At 50.8% G+C, this 12,778-nt stretch overlaps 1 protein-coding gene across 3 annotated transcripts in view; it reads right to left on the bottom strand.

The window, feature by feature from the left end:
* Positions 1–12,778, bottom strand: part of LOC119969376 (phosphoenolpyruvate carboxykinase, cytosolic [GTP]-like) — a 136,218-nt gene that overhangs the window by 83,527 nt on the left and 39,913 nt on the right. For all 3 annotated transcript variants that reach the window (XM_038802941.1, XM_038802940.1, XM_038802942.1), the window contains exons 2-3: positions 6,413–6,666; positions 4,508–4,689 (exon numbers count right to left, since the gene is read on the bottom strand). In XM_038802941.1, coding sequence (XP_038658869.1) covers positions 4,508–4,689; positions 6,413–6,666 — 436 coding nt within the window. The remainder of the gene's footprint in view (positions 1–4,507; positions 4,690–6,412; positions 6,667–12,778) is intronic.

Here is a 12,778-nt window from a genome sequence, read left to right on the forward strand (position 1 = left end):
CTGAGTTGATGTCGGCCTCGAAGCAAGCTAGCCAGTGATTGAAGTCCTTTTTGACGTCGCTTGATTGCGATCCAGCTGCAGGCGATGTGGTTTGATTTGGAGGTCCATCTTTTTGAAAATCTTATAGCAATAAATTGAGGCACGATCAATTGGTCAATGACGATAGTTGAATCCAACTGAGGCTTTATTGCTATAAGATGTGTGGCCTCCCACAGCAGCTGGCGAAATGGCTGCTAGCTGGAGGACATGCATATTTATACAGCCGGCAGGGGCTACCGGCGAACCTGTAGTACAGGTCCTACCGTACATCACCTAATACAGGTGCAACCGTGGTTTACCACATCTATATGCCAATTTCCCGCTCCTACCACAGCCAAGGAGGTCCGTCACTGGCTGGGCATGGTAAATTATTGTAGGCAGTGGATACCAAACATTGCTGTCTATACCTAGCTGCTGACGCCTTACACCAGCAAGGAAGGGACTTTCACTCTCACTACTGAGGCCCTCAAAGCCTTCCGCCTCTTAAAGTAAGCCTTATTACAAGCCCTAGCCCTGGGCAGGCCCTTATATTACCGACCGTTCCAGTTGTACTGTACTATTTTGGAGGGGTGCTCAAAGGCGGTCCTCACCCTGCAACATGGAGATAAGCACCGACTGGCGGCATACTACTCTTCCAAACTTGATCCAGTGGCGCTGGGTCACCCTATTTGTACCCAGATTCTGACAGCCATATACAACAGTTTACAGGCCGCCGCCAATATAACACTCCAACAAGACATTACCGTGTACAGCTTCCACTCGGTCACTGAACTGTTGGGGCAGCTGCACACTTAGCATCTCACTACGGCCGTCAGAATAGGTACGAAATATATCTCTTAAATAATTCTCCGCTGAGTTTTAAATATTGTACCACTATCAACCCAGTTTGCTTTCTTAGCAGCCCCCCTGATCATGAAGAGGCGCCTGACCACGACTGTCTGACCCTGATTCGGGAAGATACTACAATACGGGAGGATTTGACCGATACCCCGTTAGATCAACCTGACATGACCATGTATGTCGATGGCAGCGCGTTGGTCAGCCCGACCGGCCAAAAACTGTCAGGGTATGCGATAGTGGGTCAGGGTGGCCTGATCATGGAATCGGCAGCTTTCCAAACCCCCTACTCGGCCCAGAAAGCTGAACTCTCCGCCCTCACCCGCGCTTGCATACTCGGGATGGACTGCCGAGTGAATATTTATACTGACTCGAGGTATGCCTTCGGGGTAGTCCATGACTTCGGACAACTCTGGAAAAATAGGGGATTCCACACCTCGGTGGGGACTGAGATATCCCACCGAAGGTTAGTTAATGACCTACTGCAGGCCCTCCTTATGCCCGTGCAGATTTCTGTTATTAAATGCGCTGCCCATACGAACGGTAAGACCCCGGTTGATGTTGGTAACGGACACGCAGACTCAGCAGGTGGTCACAGGAGGACGCTCTTGAGGGTGATAAGCAAATGTGGAAACAGTTAGGCTGTACATATGATGCTGTATCTTGTTTATGGACTACTCCAGCACATCAGACTTGCATGTCCGATACGCTAGCGTTGTGGGTCATTGAATGTGTACACTTTGCAACACACTGTGCGGCTCAGGGGACTAGCGACTTGCTACTGGACACTTGGTGGCATCCCAAAATACAGGTGCTTGCCCAGCGTATAAATAACCAGTGTTTGACTTGCCAGCAGTATAACACCGGCAAGGGTATCCCTTGTGAGATGGGGAAAACCCCGTTGCCCAGTGAGGCGCTCCAGATGGATTACATTGAGTTGGAAAGATGTCAATGTTACAAATATGTTTTGGTTATTGTGGACGTATTCAGCAAATGGATTGAGGCATATCCGACTACTGATAACAAAGCTGCTACTGTGGTTAAGGTTCTAATGAGAAAAATTATTCCCCGGTACAGAATGCCCACTCAGTTAAATTCCAACAACAGGCCCCACTTTATCAGTCAGATTAACAAGGGGTTCTGCTCCCAACTGGGCATACGGCAATGGTTACACTGTGCATATAGGCCACAGGCCACCAGGCTCGTTGAAAGACACAATCAGACTCTCAAAACCAAGTTGGCTAAACTGAGAGCAGAAACGGGGTTAACATGGCTTAAGTTGCTCCCTGTCGCCCTTTCCCAGCTGCGGGTTACACCTGCAGGACAGGCCCGACTCTCTTGCAAAGATCTTTTACAGCAGGCCCCTCAAAACCCCCGGGAGCCAAAAGGTCTCAAGGAACTCCATGGCCAGGTTAAAGCGGCTCACTTGACACCGACCCTATTGTCTAGCTCCCCTCCAATGCAGCCTGGAAGTTATGCCATGGTAAAAAATTGGGTTCAGAAAGGGTTGGAACCTCAGTGGGTGGGGCCCTTCCAAGTTCTCCTTACTACCCCCACTGCAGCTAAAGTAGAAGGGAGGAGTGCTTGGGTGCACTTCCACCACTGCAAGAAGGTCGGTCACTAACCTGCCTCCTTTCCCCAACACTGTCTTACAGGTTTGGAGCATGTCAGTTTGGATGCAGGCCGCCTGGGCTGTCTTCTACCTCATCACGATCGTCGTACTCCCAAAGGAGGGAATGGGGAGGGACAGCGTCATTTCATCCTGTCATCGGGACCAATCTTCAAGGATATTTCACCTATGCAGAGGTGACGTTCTCCACTGCCCTCATGCACGGGGAAATGATACTGGCTCATGGAAGGTCACCAGATTAACGAACTATGAGGGACTAATGAAACAACTCCATCGGTCCAGACGATTGGAAGGAAAAGCTGCATGGACATTGCCCTGATTTGATTTTGATTTTGGATGTAACGTGGCTGGTTCCATCAAGGTGAAATCATGCCGAGAGGAGGGGACAGGTGGAGATTGCACGAGCGGAAGGGAAAATCATGATAAGACGGAAAGGGTAAAGCGGGAGGCACGACGGGAATGCGGGGAATCGGAAAGCCTACTCACTTCACTTAGGACCCAAAAAGAAGGGGACCTGGGGACCATGAATCTCTTCCTCCAGACCTATCACCGCATGTATGGCCACGGACGGGTTGTCTGTTACCCGGACCCCGCCTTGCTGGCCAGATTATTTTCGGTTTCACCACTCTGGGGAACTCCCCAAGCAGTGGTTGACCGCCAGCGTTCCCAGCCACCACCCGAGCAGGGCGACACTGATTCAGCCCCACCGGCAATTTGCCTTCCCCTTCCCCGGGATAATTCCCATTCACACTATGACAAGCTCCAAAGGTGGAAGGGATACATACCCAATCACTTCTCCCCCAATAGAGACCCCCGGTTGTACGAAAACTGTTTTGTTAGAAAGGGGTACGGATGTATAGTGGTAGAGGTGGAAGAGGATATAACATGTCTGTTCTCCACCTGTACTGAACGGAAGTGTCGCGTAACCCAGACGTTAGGCCAATGCGTCTGTCACAACACCACTTGCGTTCAGTTGAGGGCAGGCCTCCACCTCCTCTATGGTTAGGCAAATGTCTCTCACATAACTGCTGGAAGTAGGGCCTTCCGCATTGCCTGGGAGGCCGAATGAGCATCTAGAAGCTGGTTGAACTGGGCCACTGGGAGATCCCTGATCAACCGATACACTGGCTGTGATGCCAGCCTGTACATAGACAACGGATACTACTTCTTCTTTAGTGGCACAGCGACCAATGTTTTGTCACCCCCATTTACCTGACAAATCGCTATCGGAACTCTAGTCCCCACCACAGTCCCCTGCACCTCTGAGTGGACCCATCACCATCGATTGACACATCGGGCAGTCTCAGCAGAATTCTGCGAGAACCGGAAAAAACCCGGGTCCTAGCGCCCAACCAGGGTCACTCAGCAGGATGGGGAATCCTAAGTATCCTGACACTGGGATGCGTAGGGGGGGGTTCTGTGGCGGTCACCAATCACAACTACTTCATCTCTGGCCTCACTATTTCGAGCAACGAAACACTGGGAGCTCTTGGGCAATAACGAAAGAATTGTCCCAACTACGATTGTTTACCATACAGAACCGATACGCCCGTGACTATCTCCTGGCCCATCAAGGTGGGGTATTTTTGTTCTGTGACTCACTCACTCTGGGGACTCTACAAGACCCGGGCAGAGTGAGTCAACTTGCAAGACGCACAATTAAACTAAAGTGTTTACCTACAATCTGACTTGGTATATTTACTGAGACCAGACTGAGGGCAAAAAGAACTTGAATTCTCACAAACGGGAAGTTTGTCAGAATCTTTCACAGTTAGCAACAGAGATTCTGAATCCTCTTGGATAGTTCACCAACCCCGTCTAAGGCATTGTGCAGAGTAAGAAGCAGGTGAACATAATGGTTGAGTAGGTTTAGTCAGATACAGTCCACACTGAAGAGTCAATAGCTGACACAACCACCACACCCTCATTGAGTAATAACTCACAAGACTGTATGCAGAAAGAATAGCTCAGAAATATTCCAGATTGAATTAATGTCTGTACCTTTCATACACTCTGGGAATCGGGCATTGAATGCCTTTTCAAATTCCTTCTCCGACAGCCAGCGCCCGAGCTGGCTGACACCACTCTTTGCTACAGGAATGGTGTCTCTCTGTTCAGGGGTCACAATCACAGTTTTACTTTCCACACGAGCAACATCCCTGGGGTCTGTACGAGCCAACCAGCTGGAAGTAGCAACAATTAATTCAATTCAGTCACAGTGAGTCCAGCTTTATCGCCATCACAATTCAATAATACATTCCTGCAATGTGTGGTGATTCAGGGTTGAAGGCTGGAACTAATTACTTCATGTGTTCAATCTGCCCAAGGTCTGAAAGCCATTTGCAGGGCAGTGACTTTTCTGTAGGAAACCTAGAATGTAATGTGTGCAGTGTGTCGCTGTGGAAGATCAGGACAATGAACCTTGTGCTATGTGTTCTATCTTCCCCTGTTTTAAATGTGGTGAGTGCAGCAAGACGACTACCTCCTGGACGCATGTCTCTATAACAATATGCAGCAGTTTATTTTGCTTGGCATCAATGAGTTTTCATCACTTACAACTTTAATTGGGCTTTGAAGCTTCATCTTTCAACTAAATGACCTTCTTTCTGGCTTGTAACTGCTGTCAGACAATTAATGGACTTGTGTTGGCCTGTATGTCGTTTCACAGTCACAAGAAATCTCTCTCTTGTGTTGTCGGTGCCTGGATCTCGGTCCATTCACCTACTTGTGCATTAAGGTCAAGAATATGAGCATGTGGACAGTAAATTGTCTGCACATTGTGACTGAACCAGAAATGTCACCCAGGAGCTATAAACAGGAGATATATAAATAAAGTACTGCAGATGCTGGAAACCTGAAATAAAAACAGAAAGCGCTGGATAAACTCAGCTGGTCTGGCACCATCTGTGGAGAGAAACAGAAGGTGGAATTCAACCAAAAAGTTCATTTTGGGTGGGTTTGGCTGGGTATTTCCCATTGGCTTTTTGGGTGAGATCCACACCACTAGTCACCCACAGCGTGGGCATGATTAATGGCTGCATTGTGCTTGAGCGAGAGCACGACGTGGCGTTGGATCGTGGGAGAGGCCAAAATCAAGAAATTGTTTTGCGGTCTAACCGGCCGCTCGTGTTGGTGAAATCAGGATCCTGCCATGGCTTGGCAAGAAACCAATAATCACCAATTAATCTAACTGCCTCTCCAGCAGGCAGTCTTGTGGCCGCCGATTCGTACACCTTTTTTAAAATGTGAAGCTGGGCTGGGGGGGGGGGGGGGGGGGGGGGGACACACGGACTGTGCCTGTCTCAGCACCCAGCAAGGGCGAGATCCAGATCGTGACATACCGTGCGTTCGGCCCGACACCAGGTAGGACGCAAAGTGACCGTTAAATCGCGGCAGGGTTGACTCAGAAGGTTGGCCAGAATTCCCCGCCCGTCTGCTGGCTGCGGGATTCTCTCATTCTGGCGGCAGTGCACCCCCACTCGCGGATTTCCCAGTGGCATGGTGTCCTTTGGATCTCTCACTGATAGCGGCGGGATCAGAGGACCCCGGCGCCAGCGAACGGCACGTCGCCTCCTGCTGCCGAGAAACACGCAGCATGTAGGCCGGAGAATCCAGCCCGTTAACTCTGTTTCTCTCCACAGATGCTGTGAGACCTGAATTTTATATCTTTACTTAATATGTTATGAACAGCAGGTTTGGTAAATGGAAGTGCCACACTGGTAAAGCAGCAAATAGTCTTCTGAATCTTGTGCACGTTCGCAGGATAGTGTAGAGGGAGCTGTGCTCTGCAAGTAACCCTTTGTATATCTGACCTGGGAGTGCGTGTTGCTGATGTCAAAGTGAAAAATTACAGTTGACAAGCACCATAAAACGTCGTCAAAACATGTGGAGGAGGAAGCTACTCACCAGTTCTGATACTTGCGCAAACGTTTGATCATGCCTTGCTCTTCCATCAGGGACAAAATCTGCCGGTTTTCTTCCTCACTGCCATCACAGATATAGATGCTGTCCGGCTGACACAGCTTTGCATTCTCTTCAACAAAGTCTCTCACTGCAGGGCTCAGCGCGTTCAGATCCCCCTGAACCACATTCAGAGGGAGCCGGGCGGGAGACTGGAGCTGTGGAGCCATGGGTCCTGCGCCAGATGGATTCGCAAAAGCCTGTAAAACAATCATTCTGTCACTGCTAACGGCGGTCAGAATGCACTTGTGTTGTGTCCCTGAGCACTCACCGAGTTTGAAATTCATTTTTGAATGGTCAGGTTGCGATAATTTACTGGCATGTGGAAATGTGACACTTTTGATATAATAAATTGGTACAGTGTGTCCACATACTCAATTCTACTCAGTGTGTTGTATAACACAATGATCATGTTCGGCACATTTTGTTTTTTTTTTGTAAATTGGAATGGAATCGAGAATATTAGCAGTAAGAACATGGATACTGCGACCACAACTTGTTACTTCCCTTTCTCAGTGTGGTTTACAATTCCATTTATGGATCATAAGACAAATGAAGAGGTGCCTAACATTGCAAGAGTAAGAATAAAAAACTACAAAGTGGCACATGCAGAACAGATAATGTCAGTGTCCCTCCATTGGATCAGAACTGGATCTCTCTTCAAAGGACAAAATGTTAACCCACGTGGAGTTGGAAGATGGGCTGCTGACGAGTGACCGTGGCTGAATGAGGTGGAGGAGTGTGATATAACCTGGTAGGGCCCACTGTAGGTGACAGTTGCAATATGCCTTGTACAGGTACAGACACAGTGCCTCAAATCCAGCACCCTCAGCAATGGGATTTCAAATATTGGGGGTCAGGCGGTTCAGGCCTCTGGTAGTTTGGGTCAAGCCGGGTCGGATGGGGTTCACGGGTCACTTGGAGCATGGAGTAGAGCAGTGAGTGAAACCGGTAGTTAGTCAGGCGCCAATGTAACACCAAGCTGAATCGCCCAGGTTAGTTTTCTTTTTAATTTTACTCACTTAAAACGAACGCAAGATTAAGATTTTCCTTTCATTGTTACTGTCAATGAGGTGAAGCCTCTAATCAGACCCCTTTCATTAGGTCGATGAGTTGCTTCTATCGGAGGCTGATGTCAACTGAGCTACTGGCCTGGATTCTCCACCCCCGATGCCGGAAACGCAAATCGTGATTGGGCGGAGAATCAGGCATCTGCCGAAAATTGAGGTTCACACCCGCTGCCGAACCGAAGGCAACTTGCGCCCTGCGCTGCCGGCGGCAAATCAAACCAGCATTTGCACACGTTAGTGTAATCTTGCCGGACTTGACCCACTATTCTCTGCACCTCCGCAATGCTCCGTCAGGCGAACGTCACCAAGGCACGATTTACTGCAGATATTATTTTGGCGGCACAGTAGCACGGTGATTAGCACTGCTGCTTCACAGTGCCAGGGAGCAAGGTTCAATTCCCTGCTTGGTCACTGTCTGTAGCGTGCTGACTAGGGGATTTTCACAGTAACTTCTTTGCAGTGTTAATGTAAGTCTACTTGTGACAATAATCACTCCCATTTACATTCCTTTTGGGCGGTACGTTGACACAGTGGCTAGCATAGCTGCCTTACAGCTCCAGGGTCCCGGGTTCCATTCCAGCCTCAGCTGACTAGGTGGCATTCGCACTTTCTCCCCCTCTCTTGCGTGGGTTTCCTCTGAGCGCTCCAGTTTCCTCCCACAGTCCAAAGGTGTGCGGGTTAGGTGGATTTGCCGTGCTAAATTGCCCCCAGTGTCCAAAAGGTTAGGTGGGGTTACTGGGTTACGGGGATAGAATGGAGGTGATGGAACCATCAATTCAGCGAACACGTGTAGTTGGATCTGAACAGAGGCTTTAATACACTTACAATCGAGCCAGCCTATTCGTCGTTGAAGTTCAGGTGAACCGGCAGGCTGGCTCTAAGGCACTGATCATTATACATCGGTCCCAGGGGAGGAGTCCTGGGCGGAGCCAAGGGAGGAGCCCAGTACAAACTCTCGCGTACTCCCAGAGCGACTCCCCCTGCTGGTCGGATAGTGCAACTGCACTCACAATGGGTAGATAACGAACATATATACATGGAATGATATTGGCAACTATATATAGTGTGAATCACATTCACCACATTCACCCCCTGTTAAAAAAATCAAGTCCGGCGGGGGTGATGGCTCAAAGAGTCAGTCTGTCCGGTGGACGAATTGTCCATTTTGATCTGCGGAGCACCGGGGTTGCAGCCTCTTGCAGTGGCTGGGCGGGCGTCGAGGTCTGGGGTACGGTTGCTGGCTCCAAGCCTGATACACCTCCTGGTCGAATGGAGACTCGGGGTGCGGGGGGCGGGCTGGTGCTGGCGCTCGGGATTGGTGGGATGAGCTCGCAGAATCGGGGGCGCAAGTGGGCAGCCGCATAGGGAACGGGGAAAGTAGTTCCTCGGTGGGGGTAGATGGGGGGCTGGATCCAGCGGGTGCCAGGTCCCGGAGGGATACTGTGTCCTGGCGACCGTCCGGGAACTCAACAAATGCGTACTGTGGGTTGGAATGAAGCAGGTGCACCTTTTCAACAATGGGGCCGGTCTTGTGCGCCCTGACGTGCTTCCTTAGGAGAACCGGGCCTGGCGTCCTCAGCGACGCCGGAAGTGAGACCCCTGTGGTAGTGCCCCTGGAAAAAATGAAGAGCCGCTCGGGGGGGGGTTTGATTGGTAGCTGTACACAGGAGAGATCTAATTGCGTGGAGTGCGTCAGGGAGGACTTCCTGCCATTGGGAAACTTGGAGCTTCCTGGACCTGAGGGTCAGTAGGACGATCTTCCAGACTGTCGCGTTCTCCCTCTCCACCTGTCCGTTCCCCCTGGGGTTGTAGCTAGTAGTCCTGCTCGAGGCGATGCCCTTGTCGAGCAGGTACTGACGCAGCTCGTCACTCATAAAGGACGCACCCCAGTCGCTGTGCACGTAGCTGGGGAAACCGAACAGGGTGAAGACACCATGCAGGGCCCTAATGACTGTGTGGGAGGTCATATCGGGGCATGGGATGGCGAAGGGGAATCGGGAGAACTCGGCAATAATGTTAAGGAAGTAAATGTTTTTGATAGTGGAGGGGAGTGGCCCTTTGAAATCGATCGCAAGGCGTTCAAAGGGCCTAGAAGCCTTGACCAGGTGGGCCCTGCCTGGTCTATAGAAGTACGGTTTGCACTCCGCACAGATCGGGCAGTCCCTGGTGACCGCTTTTACCTCCTCGTTGGAGAAAGGCAGGTTTCGGGCTCTGATGTAGTGGGCGAGCCGGGTGACCCCTGGGTGGCAGAGGTCATCGTGGATGGCTTTTAGGCGGCTGATTTGCGGCTGGCGCATGTCCCGTGGGATAGAGCATCCGAGGGCTCGTTGAGTTTCCCCGGTCGATATTTGATATCGTAATTGTAGGTGGAGAGTTCAATCCTCCACCGAAGAATTTTGTCATTTTTAATTTTGCCCCTTTGCGAGTTGTCGAACATGAAGGCGACCGACCGTTGGTCGGTAATGAGGGTGAACCTCCTACCTGCGAGGTAGTGCCTCCAGTGTCGGACAGCCTCCACGATGGCTTGTGCTTCCTTCTCGACTGAGGAGTGTCGGAGTTCTGAAACGGATAGGGTACGGGAGAAAAATGCAACGGGCCGCCCTGCTTGGTTTAAAGTGGCTGCTAGCGCTACCTCTGAGGCGTCGCTCTCAACCTGAAAGGGAGTGGATTCATCCACCGCCCGCATAGCTGCTTTGGCGATGTCGTCCCTGATACAGCTGAAGGCTTGGCGCGCCTCAGCAGACAGGGGAAATAGTGTGGCCTTGAAGAGTGGGCGGACTTTGTCCGCATATTGGGGGACCTACTGGGCGTAGTACGAAAAGAGCCCCAAGCACCGTTTGTGGGCCTTAGGGCCGGGTCTGGGCCCAGGACTCCGTTCTCCACGACGTAGCCAAGGATGGCTAGTCTGTTTGTGCACAAAACGCATTTCTCCTTGTTATATGTAAGGTTTAATTTTTGGGCCGTATGGAGAAAACGGTGGAGGTTGGCGTCGTGGTCCTGCTGGTCATGGCCGCAGATGGTAACATTATCCAGATATGGAAACGTGGCCCGCAGCCCGTACTGGTCCACCATTCAGTCCATTGCTCGCTGGAACACCAAAACCCCGTTAGTGGCGCCGAAGGGAACCCGGAGAAAATGGAAGAGGCAGCCATCGGCCTCGAATGCCGTGTAGTGACGGTCCTCCGGGCGGATTGGGAGCTGGTGGTATGCAGACTTCAGATCCACCGTAGAAAATACCCAATATTGGGCGATCTGGTTTACCATGTCTGCGATTCTGGGGAGGGGATACGCGTCTAGGAGCGTAAAGCGATTGGTGGTCTGGCTATAATCGACGACCATGCGGAATTTTTCCCCGGTCTTGACGACCACCACCTGAGCTCTCCAGGGACTGTTACTGGCCTCTATGATCCCCTCACTGAGTAGCCTTCGGACCTCCGTTCTGATAAATACCCTATCCTGCAGGCTGTACCGCCTGCTGCGGGTGGCTACCGGTTTGCAATCCGGGGTGAGGTTGGCGAAGAGAGGAGGGTGGGCGATGCGCAGCGTGGCGAGGCTGCAGATAGTGAGTGGGGGCAGGGGCCCGCCGAAGCTGAGGGTGAGACTCTTGAGCTGCTTGATGTGGGAGCTGACAGATCCCATTGCGAGCTGCAGCGACCACATCTGCAGTAAGTGTTGGCTGCTCGAAGAACTCCGGCTCAGAGCTGATGAGCTGGAGTCTGAGCTTCACACACTGAGGCACATCCGGGAGGGGGAGGCTTACCTGGACACTTTGTTTCAGGAGGCAGTCACACCTGTCAGAGTAAATAGTTTAAATCCTGCCAGTGGCCAGGGACAGCAGGGTGTGACTGCAAGTCAGGCAGGTAAAGGGAACCAGCAGTCAGGAACTCAGGAGCCTCAGCCCTTGACCCTGTCCAACAGGTACAAGGCACTTGCTCCCTGTGTGGATGGCGAACAGGGCTGCAGGAAGGATGAGTCAGCTGACCAAGGCACCATGGTTCAGCAGGCCATTCAAGGGGAGGAAGTAAATAGGCAAGTTGTAGTTGTAGGGGATTCTATTATCAGAGGGATAGATAGTATCCTTTGTGAGCAGGATAGAGGGTCCCGCATGGTATGTTGCCTGCCCGGTGCTAGGGTGCGGGACATCTCTGACCGGCTTGAAAGGATATTGGAGAGGGAGGGGGAGGATCCAGTTGTTGTGGTCCATGTCGGTACCAACAACTTAGGCAAGTCTAGGAAAGAGGACCTGTTTAGAGATTATAAAGAGTTAGGATTCAAATTAAAAAACAGGTCCTCAAGGGTCATAATCTCCGGATTACTGCCCGAGCCACGTGCAAATTGGCATAGGGGGGCAAGAATAAGGGAAGTTAACACGTGGCTGAAAGAGTGGTGTGGGAAAGAGGGGTTCCTTTTCATGGGACACTGGCATCAGTTTTGGGACAGGGGGGACCTATACCGTTGGGATGGTCTCCACCTGAACCGAGCTGGGACCAGTATTCTGGCGAAAAGAGTAAATAGGGTGGTCAATAGGACTTTAAACTAGAGATTGGGGGGGAAGGGAAAGTCAGGGAACCAAGAGGTGAAGGAATCAATGGGAAGCGTAGCTGCTTAGGATTACAAAAAATCACGAAAAGACAGAGCTCAGGAGAGGTTACGATAGTCCCCATCTCACAAAATATGACACAGTGTATGGAAAGGCTCAGTAAACCAAGGTCCACCACACTAAGAAAACAAAAAGGGACAGTCAATAGGGAATTAAAGGTGCTATATTTAAATGCCCGCAGTGTACGGAACGAGGTAGATGAGCTTGTGGCCCAAATTGTGACTGGCAGGTATGATGTGGTAGGCATCACAGAGACATGGTTGCAGGGGGTTCAGGACTGGCAGTTAAACATCCAGGGATTTACAACCTATCGAAAAGACAGAGAGGTGGGTAGAGGGGGCGGGGTTGCCTTGTTAATTAGAAATGAAATTAAATCAATAGCACTAAACGACATAGGGTCAGATGATGTGGAGTCTGTGTGGGTAGAGTTGAGGAACCACAAAGGCAAAAAAACCATAATGGGAGTTATGTACAGGCCTCCTGACAGTGGTCAGGACCAGGGGCACAAAATGCACCACGAAATAGAAAGGACATGTCAGAAAGGCAAGGTCACAGTGATCATGGGGGACTTCAATATGCAGGTGGACTGGGTAAATAATGTTGCCAGTGGACCCAAAGAAAGGGAATTCATTGAATGTTTAC

This window comes from Scyliorhinus canicula, chromosome 7, assembly GCF_902713615.1.
Source record: "Scyliorhinus canicula chromosome 7, sScyCan1.1, whole genome shotgun sequence".
Classification (NCBI taxonomy): Eukaryota; Metazoa; Chordata; class Chondrichthyes; order Carcharhiniformes; family Scyliorhinidae; genus Scyliorhinus; species Scyliorhinus canicula.